Here is a 12,287-nt window from a genome sequence, read left to right on the forward strand (position 1 = left end):
AAAAATTAATATTTCTTTTTACAATGGTAATTTATTGATGAAGAAGATAAAAGAAAATCAGTTCTTCACAATTATTTGTTTTTCTAATAAACTAATGTATGTAAGAAATTGCCTAATCAGATTTCAAATAATTCTGATGTAATTGTAAGGATAAAATTAAATGAATTCAGAAACAATGGTGAAATAAAGTCTACATAGACATTTTAAGATCAGTCTGGTAATTTGGCTCTTTAAATTATAAAAGTCTTATGAATTTTTTCAAAGTTGAGATGAAATTATTGATTAAACAAAATTTGCTAAAAGATGTATCACGAATAAAAATCTACAATACAATAAATGAATAAAAAGTCGACATAAAAATAACTTATCTGGCTATTGCAAATTTTCGTTTTTATTTCTCTTTTGTTAAAATAAGGCTTCAATGATTTGTATAAGAATAAAAAAAATTGGCGCTTCTACACTACTGGGACAAGATTTTGTAGTCGATAAATGGAGTTTTCAAATAAAAAACAATAGTCTCAGCTGATTTTTTGTCAGTTCTAATAAGTTACAATGTTAGCTTCCAAATTATGCAGTGGGAATTACCTGAATATTACTGAATCATTAAAAAACAACTTTAATCGTGGTAGCAGGTTTAAAATTGCCGCAATTTTGTTTAAATCGAAACGGAAAATTACCTCCCTTTTTGAATATTCCTGTGTCTTACGATCGTTTTCATCAATTTCTATTTTTATTTTCTTTAATAAATAATTTTCTACCTCATTGATTTTCGTAATTTTTGGATATAATCATCTTAAAAATACAAGGAATACGTAGATACCATTGTTTTTATGTGAAATTCAGTTTTATGATTTCTGAAAATCTTGTCCCAATTATGTAGAAGCGTCAAAAAATCTAGCATTAATAAAATTAATTCCAGAGCCAATTAAAATATGTTAAAATATCTTTAACTGCTATATTAATTCTAAACCTATGAAATTAAAATTTCCCTGCCATATTTACTTAAATAGATTTTTAAACTGTGCATTATTTCTGTAATATGCACTACCTCAAATAGAAGCGAAATTATACTGGAAATTACAGCCGAAACAAAAACAGTCAATAGATCTTAATCAAAATATATCTACATGAAAGTAATTGTACAAACATTAGCCTATTTGTAAATTTGATAAAAATAGGCAAAATTATATACTGAAATATTTAATTTCTCCTGAAACTTATTAAAAGACAATTCTCTAGAAAAAAAAGTTTCATAAAAACATGTTTTATATTTTTAATTTTTAGAGGAAAATTGTTTTTATTTTTCGAGGGGATTCTAACACGTTTAGACAAAAAAATGTTTAAGAGAATGAAAATACATTTTTGATTTGAATATATTTTTATCCGTTTACCTTTTTTACCTTTTAAATGACAATCAAAATAAATGACTTAAAAATATCCAAAGTGTTCTATTTTCTTGTTGTCCTAGTCAATTGAATGCATTCACTTGTAGCTGTGTTTGTGAATGTGTTATCAGCATCAATTATATCTGGATGCAAATTGCTCTGCAGCATTATATTCATTCATGGTCAGAGGGTAATAATCTATTTGCTAAAGATTATCTGCAGTCTGTAGATCCTCTTAAGCTTGGTAATAACAATTCTGATTAGCTTAAACAGATTAAATTGTGTCACATGTGTAGTAGATAGGATTTTATTCAGTGAAAGTCTGTATGAAAAAAAAGTCTTTTTTCATTTCCTGACTGGAACATTTTACTAGTCCTACATCAGTTGATACATTTGCTGGTAATAATGGCAAAGTCGGATTCCCAAGCCCCGATTCGGGCGAAAATGAAAAATTATCCCAAAGATCTCAACTTGGTTATTTTCAGCCCGGGACTCTGGCTCACTAGTAAGTACAGTGTAAAGCAAGTTTTTAAAACATCTACCCCAGAGTGAAAAAATGAATCAGCTTACAAAGCAACCTATATATTTCATATAACACAAATAGTTCATACTAATATATATATATATATATATATATATATATATATATATATATATATATATATATATATACACGTATTCGTAAACATCAAATTATATAGCTATAGTTACATGTATATATTATCTATTAAATTATATATAGACATTAAAATGTGCAAACAGTTATTTCTCATTTGTATAAATCCCTGATTAAAGTCTTAATAGTTTGGCATATGCAACTGTCCTTTTAGGAGATTATTTTGATATTAAATTGCTGAGAGGTAATCTGTGATTTTGAACGAAACATTGTGAAAATTGATTGCTTTTAATATCATTCCTGGATTTAATTTTATGTTCATCTTTGTATCTTGAAATTATCAGGATTTTATTTTTAGAAATCATTAAGATCAATTTCAAGAGTGATTATTTTTTTTTTCAGAATTCCCACATAACTTCAATAAATGAAGATATTATTCATAAGCATAAAAATACAAATTCAATATTATCAAACTTCACCTGAAACGCTATTCAATACAACCAGAATTTTACATTGATATTTTTACTGATATAATTGAAAAACAATGGAAAAAAACATGGTAAAACGTATTAATTGAAAACTGAATAATACAGAACGGCTCTTTTTTAATTTATTTTTATTATTAGAATTGTTTTCTCTTCTTAACAAAACTTTTTTTCAATTCTATCTTTTTTCAAAAGTATATTCAAAACAACTTTTTCAAATCAACAGTTTTTTCATTAAAAATGTTTTATTTTCCCAATAAATATTCTATAATCTATGCATGACAAGTATTTCATAATCTTTTCTATTGGGACTTTAGAAAATTGTTTACTTAAATATCTGTATCAATCAATTTCGTTTTTATATGCAAAAAATAAGTTCTGCATATCTTTTTTATATCAATAATTTCCATCTATTCATTTTTTATTTTAAATTCTATAAATTATTTTAAAATGACTTTGATCTATCAGTTTAAATTCTGAAAATAAGTAATTTTACCTGAGACTGTATTTTCTAATATCATTTTACTTTAAATAATGTATATTGCTTTATATTGTATTCTATTTCTGCTTCTAAACGACAGTAATGTGCAGGGTTAATGTTCACCTATTGCAGTTTGCATCTGTCCATTTCTAGTTAACATCTAGCTTAGTGTTATTAAGTTCAACATGTGGCCTTTACACACTACTAACCAAAATCTTCTTAAGACTGCAGCTGCTTATGTTGACCCTCCCTCCCCCAGCTTCATCCGTTTTCAAATCAATCTCTGATCGGCTGGTGGAAATCTTCCTATTATACACTACCATCATATCACTCTCAGCAATTTCTTCTTCTTCTTCTTCTTTTCTTCTTCTTCAGCAAAATATACACATTTAGGAACAAACAGCATCTTACAGATTGAGTAAAAAACAACTAATTTCATTATCTTAATTTCTGAAATGAGGAAAAACCCTAATTGGCATAACCTCCAATTACTAAAACCTTCCATCCGATGTAGGCACTTTAGTTGTTTATCATAGCTAGTAACTTTCAGAATCTTTTTTTACTATTTCCACCTCAAAATTCAATAAACTTATTCTTTGTTTTATAAATCTCCAAACTGCTGAATGAAAAACTATGTAAAAATATTTAAATCTTGAAAGTTTTATGAGATATGCTTACAAAACACTTTCTTTATGAGAGACTTATATCTGAACCACGATTTTTTAGGCTGTTGGACCTAGGAATATAACATTTGTTAGAAATGACATCCTACCTATGCAAATTATCCTAAGGGTATTATTTTCTGTTCATGAAGCAGAATAAAGCACCCGCTGATAATTGTTTTGCCTCTGATGTTAATGGGATTTAAAATGACACAAAATTATAGACACAGTCTTCATAAAATCTTTTCACAACTATAAACTATTTTCATACAGTTTTTACTATAGAAGCCAATGTGTTTGGATTGCTTTCAAATAGTGTACAATCAACTTCTTGCCATTATTTTCAACCTATTCTATTCATATAATCGTTCAAAATATATGAATCACCAATAACTTATGGAAACAAAACTTTTTTCTTTTCTTTTTTTAAATTTTATATTGAGTACTTCATATATTATTTAGCATCAATTCTTTCTTCTTTTTTTTAACCGTATCTATTATCTTTTCCTACTAAATAAAGTGTAGTATCTGTTTCATTTCCAACTTCTGTCAACTGAAATCAAAGGATAAGTAAGTGGGGAGAAGGAGAACAGGGAGAGGATGGAAATGAGAGAGAGTAAGAGAGAGAGAGAGAGAGATGCATTTTTTATTTGTAGTTCAGAATTTTAAAAAAAATTTCAAAGCTGCAACTAATACTGTAGCATTCTTTACAAATGTAAGCCACAAACTTGCTTAATCCAGATGATGTATTTTTTTTTAAATAGATTAAGGAAAACACCCTCTTTAGATTAATTTCATTATTTAGTTGAATAATTAAATTTGTCGGAATAATGTTAAACATGACATAGAAATACTGACATAAAATTTTTCTTGTTGCAATTTTTAATTAAGTAGAGTTCTTGCATTTATGATAATTTCTTTTTTTGCTACAATCAATTTCTATGGTAACATTTTGGATTTTATAAATTTTATTATTTCAAAGTATTATCTTTCCAATCATGTTTACTATATAATCAGCAGAATCCATGGAAATTCCATGATTAGTTAACAAAATAGGTTTTTATTTTTATTTACTTATATATTGTATTAGTTATATTGATTTAAAGAGAAATGTCCAACTTCATGTATTGAAAAGATAAATTTAAATACGTTTGAGCTTAATAAAAATAACTGAATATTATTACAATTTTTTTTTACTAATTTAATCTTTTGACATTAAAATTTACCTCGAGTTACAAAGATTTTATGACGTTCTAAAAATTCTATGGCTTAATTAGAAATAATTACAAAGGATTAATGATAAAAATTAGGGGATCCACTCATAACTTGCACAGATGGCTCATCTGAAATGTATTCTTACATTAGCAATATAAAGAAACTGAATAATATTTGAAACATTATGAAGTTATAAATTAAAAACATTATGAGATTATAAATAAAAAACATTATAAAGTTATAAATTAAAAACATTATAAAGTTATAAATTAAAAACATGAAGTTATAAATTAAAAACATTATAAAGTTATAAATTAAAAACAAAGTTATAAATAAAAAACATTATAAAGTTATAAATTAAAAACATTATAAAGTTATAAATTAAAAACATTATAAAGTTACAAATTAAAAACATTATAAAGTTATAAATTAAAAACATAAAGTTATAAATTAAAAACATTATAAAGTTATAAATTAAAAATATTATAAAGTTATAAATTAAAAACATTATAAAGTTATAAATTAAAAACATTATAAAGTTACAAATTAAAAACATAACGTTATAAATTAAAAACATTATAAAGTTACAAATTAAAAACATTATAAAGTTACAAATTAAAAACATTATAAAGTTACAAATTAAAAACATGAAATTATAAATTAAAAACATGAAATTATAAATTAAAAACATGAAATTATGAATTAAAAACATTATAAAGTTATAGATTAAAAACATAAACAGTTATAAATTAGATTAAAAACATAAACAGTTATAAATTAAAAACATAAAGTTATAAATTAAAGACATTATAAAGTTATAGCTTAAAAACATAAAGTTATAGATTAAAAACATTATAAAGTTATAAATTAAAAACATAAACAGTTATAAATTAGATTAAAAACATTATAAAGTCATTAATTAAAAACAAAGAAATGGAAAGAGAAAAAGATCAATAATGTTGTTACTTGATTCTTTTTCTTTTCTAATTTGAATTTGCTTTTCTTTCATCTTTCATCAGTTCATGAAATTCTCCATTTACCAAATTCTTTTTCAAATCTAAATTGAAAGTACATTCTCTCTTTAGATTCTGTTTTTATTTTATCAACTAGCAGGACCCGTTAACCAGCGTTGCCCGATGGAAGCACGCCCCCCCTTCTCCTCTCAAAGAAAAAGTAAAGTACAGTTGTTGTTGTTGCCCAACACCCAACCTCATCATGTTAAAAACTGCTTTCGGAATAGACATCCCAACCTTTGCATGGTAAGAACGGATTTTGGAATGGTCACTGGCAACATCCCCATGTTAAGAACGGCTTTAGGAATAGACACCCCATTTTGGTAGTCTAAATATTTGCCACAAATTTAACTTTGATAATCGCTGTCATGATCTCCATGTACAAATACTATGAACCAACAAAGACATTTGGGGGTGGCAGTGTCGTTCGGATAGAATTAGATTTGTTCAGAACTACTTGTATCCAACAAATATAAATGAGATTAGTGAAAAAACTAGAAAAGTCGTTATTTTAAAGAAAAGTGTGTTTGTGGATCTTTAAAATAAGAAATTGGTCTATAATCAAACAGCACCCCCCCCCTCGTAAAAACAATAAAGTATGGTTGTTGTTGCCAAACCTCCAACCTCCTCATATTAAGAACGGCTTTCAGAACAGACACTCCCAACCTCCTCTGTCACCAGCAACATTCCTATATTAAGAATGGCTTTTGGAATAGACAACCTGTAAATGGGGAATGGGAAGGGGTGTCCGAGTATTTGCTCCATATTTAACCTTGATAATCGCTGTAAGGATCCCGGGGCGCAAAAGAAAAAAAGTCGTCATCTTAAAGGAAAGTGTGTCTCTATTTGTCTACAATAAAACACATGCATCCGATATTGGGTTGTCAACTGAATTCTAAGCTGCTAATGCAGGAAACGCAAAGTAAACAATGGTGACCGTTAATAAAAATATTATGTTTCGGGGTTGTTTTGTCTTTTTTGGTGTGGGGGGGGGGATTATATATGTGATGTTAATGTGTGCATAGGTATTGAAAAAAATGTAAATAAAGAAAAATGTATAAAGAAGAAAATGTTCTGTTCTAAAACAAAGTGAAACTAAAAAAGAACAACAAATAGAAATAGCACTGTTGTCGGTTTCTTCAGTATAACCGTAAGTGAAAAAAGAAAAAAAAACAATGATATCCATAAATTGTATGTATTTTGTTTCACGGATTTTTTTTTTGTTTTTGTTTTTTGTAGGGGGTAGTTGCACGTAAATGTAAGGGTATAAGTATGTAACATTATGATTATGAGTGTTTAATAATTTTGTATTTGGTTTAATATTCAGAAAACTATTGTTTTGTGTAGAGAAAGTGTTCATATTTGTTATGGTCTGACGTGTTCGTTTTTTGTAAGGTGTTTATTCTGGAATAATAGATTATTATGTTCTCAGCCAATGAGAATAGCTGGAATGTTAGTATGGAGAATTTTTTTTTTTATTCGGGAAGTAGAAAGGTAATTGTATTCCTATAAGTGTATGACCCAGTTAAGAAGGGTGTCAGCACAATATAGTTATAATGTGTATATATCTTCATGGTCTTGACTGGGGCGGTGGGTGGAATTTAGATTTAGGAACTACTTCTTCTAAAGATATTGGCGATCGTGATGGTGTTTCTCCTAGGATGTAATGCAGGATTTTATTATAACGAATAAATGTGTATAAAACAGCATTCTAAAGTTACATAAGATGGTTGATAATAGTTGAGAAATAATAAATTTGTATGTAACATCTGTTATAGCAAACTTATGGTAATTTGGTCCGGAGGGGAATTTCTGCAATCAAAATGTTATATATGGAGATAAAGGTATTTTTTTTTGTTTTCTCAATTTGCGTTTTTGACATCATTGAATTGCTGATCCTTTGATTATTTTTGATTGCTTTAACTAACTTTGTCGCATCCATTCTAATTTACCGCAGAAAACTGATATTTGATATTGTAATTGACGTGAGTCATCTATCAATTAGCCGTGAAACTAGTTCATTTTGTTTTATCTATGCTTGCTTATATATGCAGCATGACAAAGCTGCATATAATCCATGGTACTTCACTAACTGGGTCAAATATATATGATCATCTGCAAACCAGATCATCAGATTGTTGATAAGAATAATTGAAATCCATGGAATTGTAGGGTTTGTGCTCTAGGTTTACTCCTCTAGATCGGCTGTGTTCATTTTATATCTATGTATATTAATAGGGTAGGGTAACCTTTAGAAGGATGTGGCTCCTCACCACATATGAACAGTCAGTCATTATCGACAGGCTATATTTTGTGTGTTCTATCATGCTGAGATGCATGAAGACCAGTTGAGGTTATTTCTAGATTCGAACTTGAATAGGTACTACACTTCTGTAAACACTTTTAACTTAAATATTTTGATAAAAATGGTATTTAATGTAATTTTATCTGTCCAATGGATTCCTAAATTAGAAACTAAAGACAAGATATTAAAGTAGAACCAAATCAAATGTCAATATTTGGAATAGTTGCCATTTTCTTTTGATCATTGATTGAATAAGTCATTTTAAGAATGCAAGTCTTTTGTCCATAATTCTTAAACAACTCTCAATGCTTCAGCATTTGAAGATTGCCTGCAACCTTAACCGATTGACTATTTTGACTATTTTGCAAACATCTCCTATGGCAAGAAAGCAAGGCATTGTAAAAATGTTCTGCCTTTTGAGTCTATCATGCATTGATAAATATGCATGCTTCCTGTAGCTTTACATCCATATAGCCATTTTTAAACCAGAAAACGGTCTAGATGTTTCAGTTTAGACATAATACTACAAATCATTCAGCTTTGTAGATATTTCATGTTTGAAATTACAAAGAAGCCATATGCATATTTTTTTATGCATTCTAAATTGTTGCACAGTAGATCCATCTGAAAATAAGATTTTGACACAGTGTTTTTGTGTCCCGGCTTCATAGAGAACACCAGATTCTTAAATTTCATAACAGTTGTTAGCTCCTATTTAAATACAGGTTTAAATGATTTCTGTTCAAATATATTGCTTATAAGGCATGGAACTAACATCTATTAAAGTAAGACTATCCATATCTTCCTGCAAGAACTTCTATTAGAATTTGTAAAAATGATCCGTTGTTAGTTTTGTTTTGGCGGCAAATGATGGTATACAGAGCTGCTTGCTACACCATATTATGTTTTATTACATGCTCATTAAACTTGTGTAGAGCTACAATCTAAGCCATTTATGACAAAGTGAAGATATTTGATTCAGTTTCCAAGTTTCCATAGCATCAGTGTCATCTAAATTGACAATGAATAAAAGAAAAACAAGTGTGATGATGAAGCAACACTAATGAGTCTTTGCTTCATCCATATGATGCAATACCTTTCAATAACTGAAAATATTTATTCTAGCAAAATAGTTGTTCATTGCTGCACCCATAGTACAAGGATTTGTTCTTTTTTTTTTTTGTAATAATAGTAGAATATTAATCATTTTGGTTAACTGAAATATCACAAACTAGGAAAGGTACCTGCGCAGGACTTTGATGTATGCTCAGATTAACATTTGTTTATTATCACAAACATATTTTTATCAAAGATATAAAAAAGATACACCAACTTAGTGTGCATCATCCCTAGGTAGAGGAGTTTATGAAGAGATGCACCAAATATGACCTTAAACTTTTACCTTGATGGTGTGCGCCATCCCTAGATCAGAAACCATCATCATGTCAGATTTGGTCATGATCGGTTCAGTGGTAGTGGCTGTAGGAGAGTATATATATATATATATATATATATATATATATATATATATATACATACTATGACATTGACCTTTACCTTGAAAAATGGTGAGCACCATTCATAGGTGGGAGACCATCATCATGCCAGGTTTGGTTAGGATCAGTCCAGTGGTGTGAGCTGTTGGAGAGTTGCGTGTGTGTGTGTATGTGTATATATATATATATATATATATATATATATATATATATATATATATATATATATATATACACCACACACACACACGAATGCTACTACTTTATATATATATATATATATATATATATATATATATATTCTTACTTTGTTTTATATGTTAAACCTATGAACGATGGTTGCATTTTTTAGGTTAACATAACTTGCAACTTTGGCTCTATTCTAATTTGTTGTATTCTTATAAATAAAAATTACTATTATGATATATATTATGATATACCATGTTTTTTAGTGCAATTATTTTGCCAATATAATAAGCAATATTATTGAATGTGAATTTATGTTGAAAACTTAATTTTGACAGTGCTGGAAAAAATGAAGAAAAGTGCACTTCTCTTTTTTCACTTTTTTTTTCTTTTTTTCAGATTCCACCAAGAAGGTTAAAGATGTTATGAAAGAGTTCAGTGGGAATGGAGTATTATCCAAATATAATCCTGATGAGGTAAAATAAACGGAACCATTTTTTTTAAATTTTACATTAAAAACTAAAACATTTTAAGTATTTAGTTTATACCGTAAACAATTTCTTTGAAAAAATATTTTCAAATTTATTGGTTAAAATAGGAAGTGTTGTGTAAACTTAAATTAATATGAAGAAAAAAAAATGATTTTGTATTCTGGACAAGAGTTTGGGTGAAAGTTATAAAGAAAGATTTTAAAACATTTTAAACTTTTTATTTTTCATATTAAAAGCATCTAATATGAAAAATTAAAAAAGAAAAGTTTAAAATATCTATGGCCTCCAATTTTTAAATACACATTCTTTTCTCCTTTAACCTACAATATTCTGATATATATATATATATATATATATATATATATATATATATATATATATATATATATATATATATATATATATATACTAGTTGCCTGGTCATAAAATACGCTTAAATATGAGATTTTAATTTGTCCAGATTTGATATATATATTATTATAGAGTCATGATTTCAAAAGTATAAAAAAACGTATTTGGGAGCCATCAGCTAGAATCGAAACCAAAAGCAAAACTAGCATTCAAAGCTGGTGATGTTACCACTGTACCAACGTGACATGCATGTGAACTGATTAAAAATTAAAAATAATCTACAATGATTGTACGAAATACATAATGATTTTTTTCAGTTTTGACCCATTTTTGACCCTTTAAAAACTATTTGTGTGTGTGTGTGTGTGTGTGTGTGTGTGTGTGTGTGTGTGTGTGTGTCTGTCCGTCCGTCCGTCCGTCCGTCCGTCCGAAAATAGAATATTGTAGGCTCTGAATAGAAAATAAAAAATGATTTTGTGATTTTGGAAGAGTTTTTTTTTTTTTTTGTATTCAGTGTGGTTCATATAGCATAAAATATTTATACCTCTCGTCCTACACTATTGAGCTGTTGAAAAACTTTGTGTTAAAGAAATTTATACTTGAAATATAACTTTCACCATTAATTCAAAATAAAGCCATCTACTTCTCTACTAGTCTTTATTTTCTTTATTATTTTAATGTCAGCTTCCTAATTACAATGGGTTATTTTATTTTTTATACATATTTTATATTTCAACAACATACTCAGGTTTTATAAATCAGCTTTTCAATCGCTATGATCAATTACTCGATTCTTATTCAGGTTATAGTTTTAATCTCACTCAAGTAATAATCATACAAACATATACATGTTATATTTCTTATTTACTTAAAATAGTTTCAAACGAATATTTATTTTCTTTTCACTTCAACTTAATATTCAAATTATCTTTCAAATTATTGTCGTTTTCATAATACCTTCAAGTTTAAATTATACTATTTTACACTAAAATTAAAGCAACCTAAATTAATTTGTGAAGAAATGATATTTTAGGTTGCTTTAATTTTCTTAAATTATTTTTTAAAACACATTGTTGTATACTTGATATTAATCGATTAATAGTAAAGAACGAATAATTCACCTGGAAACTTTCATTTAATGTTTAAAAATATAAATTTTTTTTAGATTTTTTGTTTTTGCAAAAGTCACGAAAAATAACTCATTCCAGGGTGATTCTTTTTTGGGACACCAGGATGCGAGCTTGCCAAAAAGTACGCCACGGGCCAAATTTCATTCCGTCATAAAAACAAATTTCTACAGAAAAAAAACAACTTGTTTTTACACTTTTATCTCGCGAATAAACATGAAATTATATATTAAAAACCGTGTTTATTATTTTTAATATCCAACAACGGAGATGAAGTCAATAATTCCTATTTTAAAACAAAACTAATTTTTTGATAAATCTCTGCTTGGCGTACTCATGAATTATCTTTTTTAAAGAATAAAATTGAATAAAGTTTATTTTTACAAGAATATTCAGACATTTACTTAGCAAATAAGCATAAAATATATAGGAAAAATCGCGTTTATTATTTTAAAAAAAATCCAAATTATACAT

General features: G+C 27.4%; 1 protein-coding gene across 11 annotated transcripts in view; it reads left to right on the plus strand.

Annotated features, from left to right (window-relative positions):
* Positions 1-12,287, plus strand: part of LOC145284745 (diacylglycerol kinase beta-like) — a 616,369-nt gene that overhangs the window by 388,438 nt on the left and 215,644 nt on the right. For all 11 annotated transcript variants that reach the window (XM_080133693.1, XM_080133697.1, XM_080133689.1 and 8 more), the window contains one exon: positions 10,244-10,320. In XM_080133693.1, the coding sequence (XP_079989819.1) occupies positions 10,244-10,320 (77 nt within the window). The remainder of the gene's footprint in view (positions 1-10,243; positions 10,321-12,287) is intronic.

The sequence above is a fragment of the Euprymna scolopes genome, chromosome 9, assembly GCF_053919585.1.
Source record: "Euprymna scolopes isolate OS-2025 chromosome 9, ASM5391958v1, whole genome shotgun sequence".
NCBI lineage: Eukaryota > Metazoa > Mollusca > Cephalopoda > Sepiida > Sepiolidae > Euprymna > Euprymna scolopes.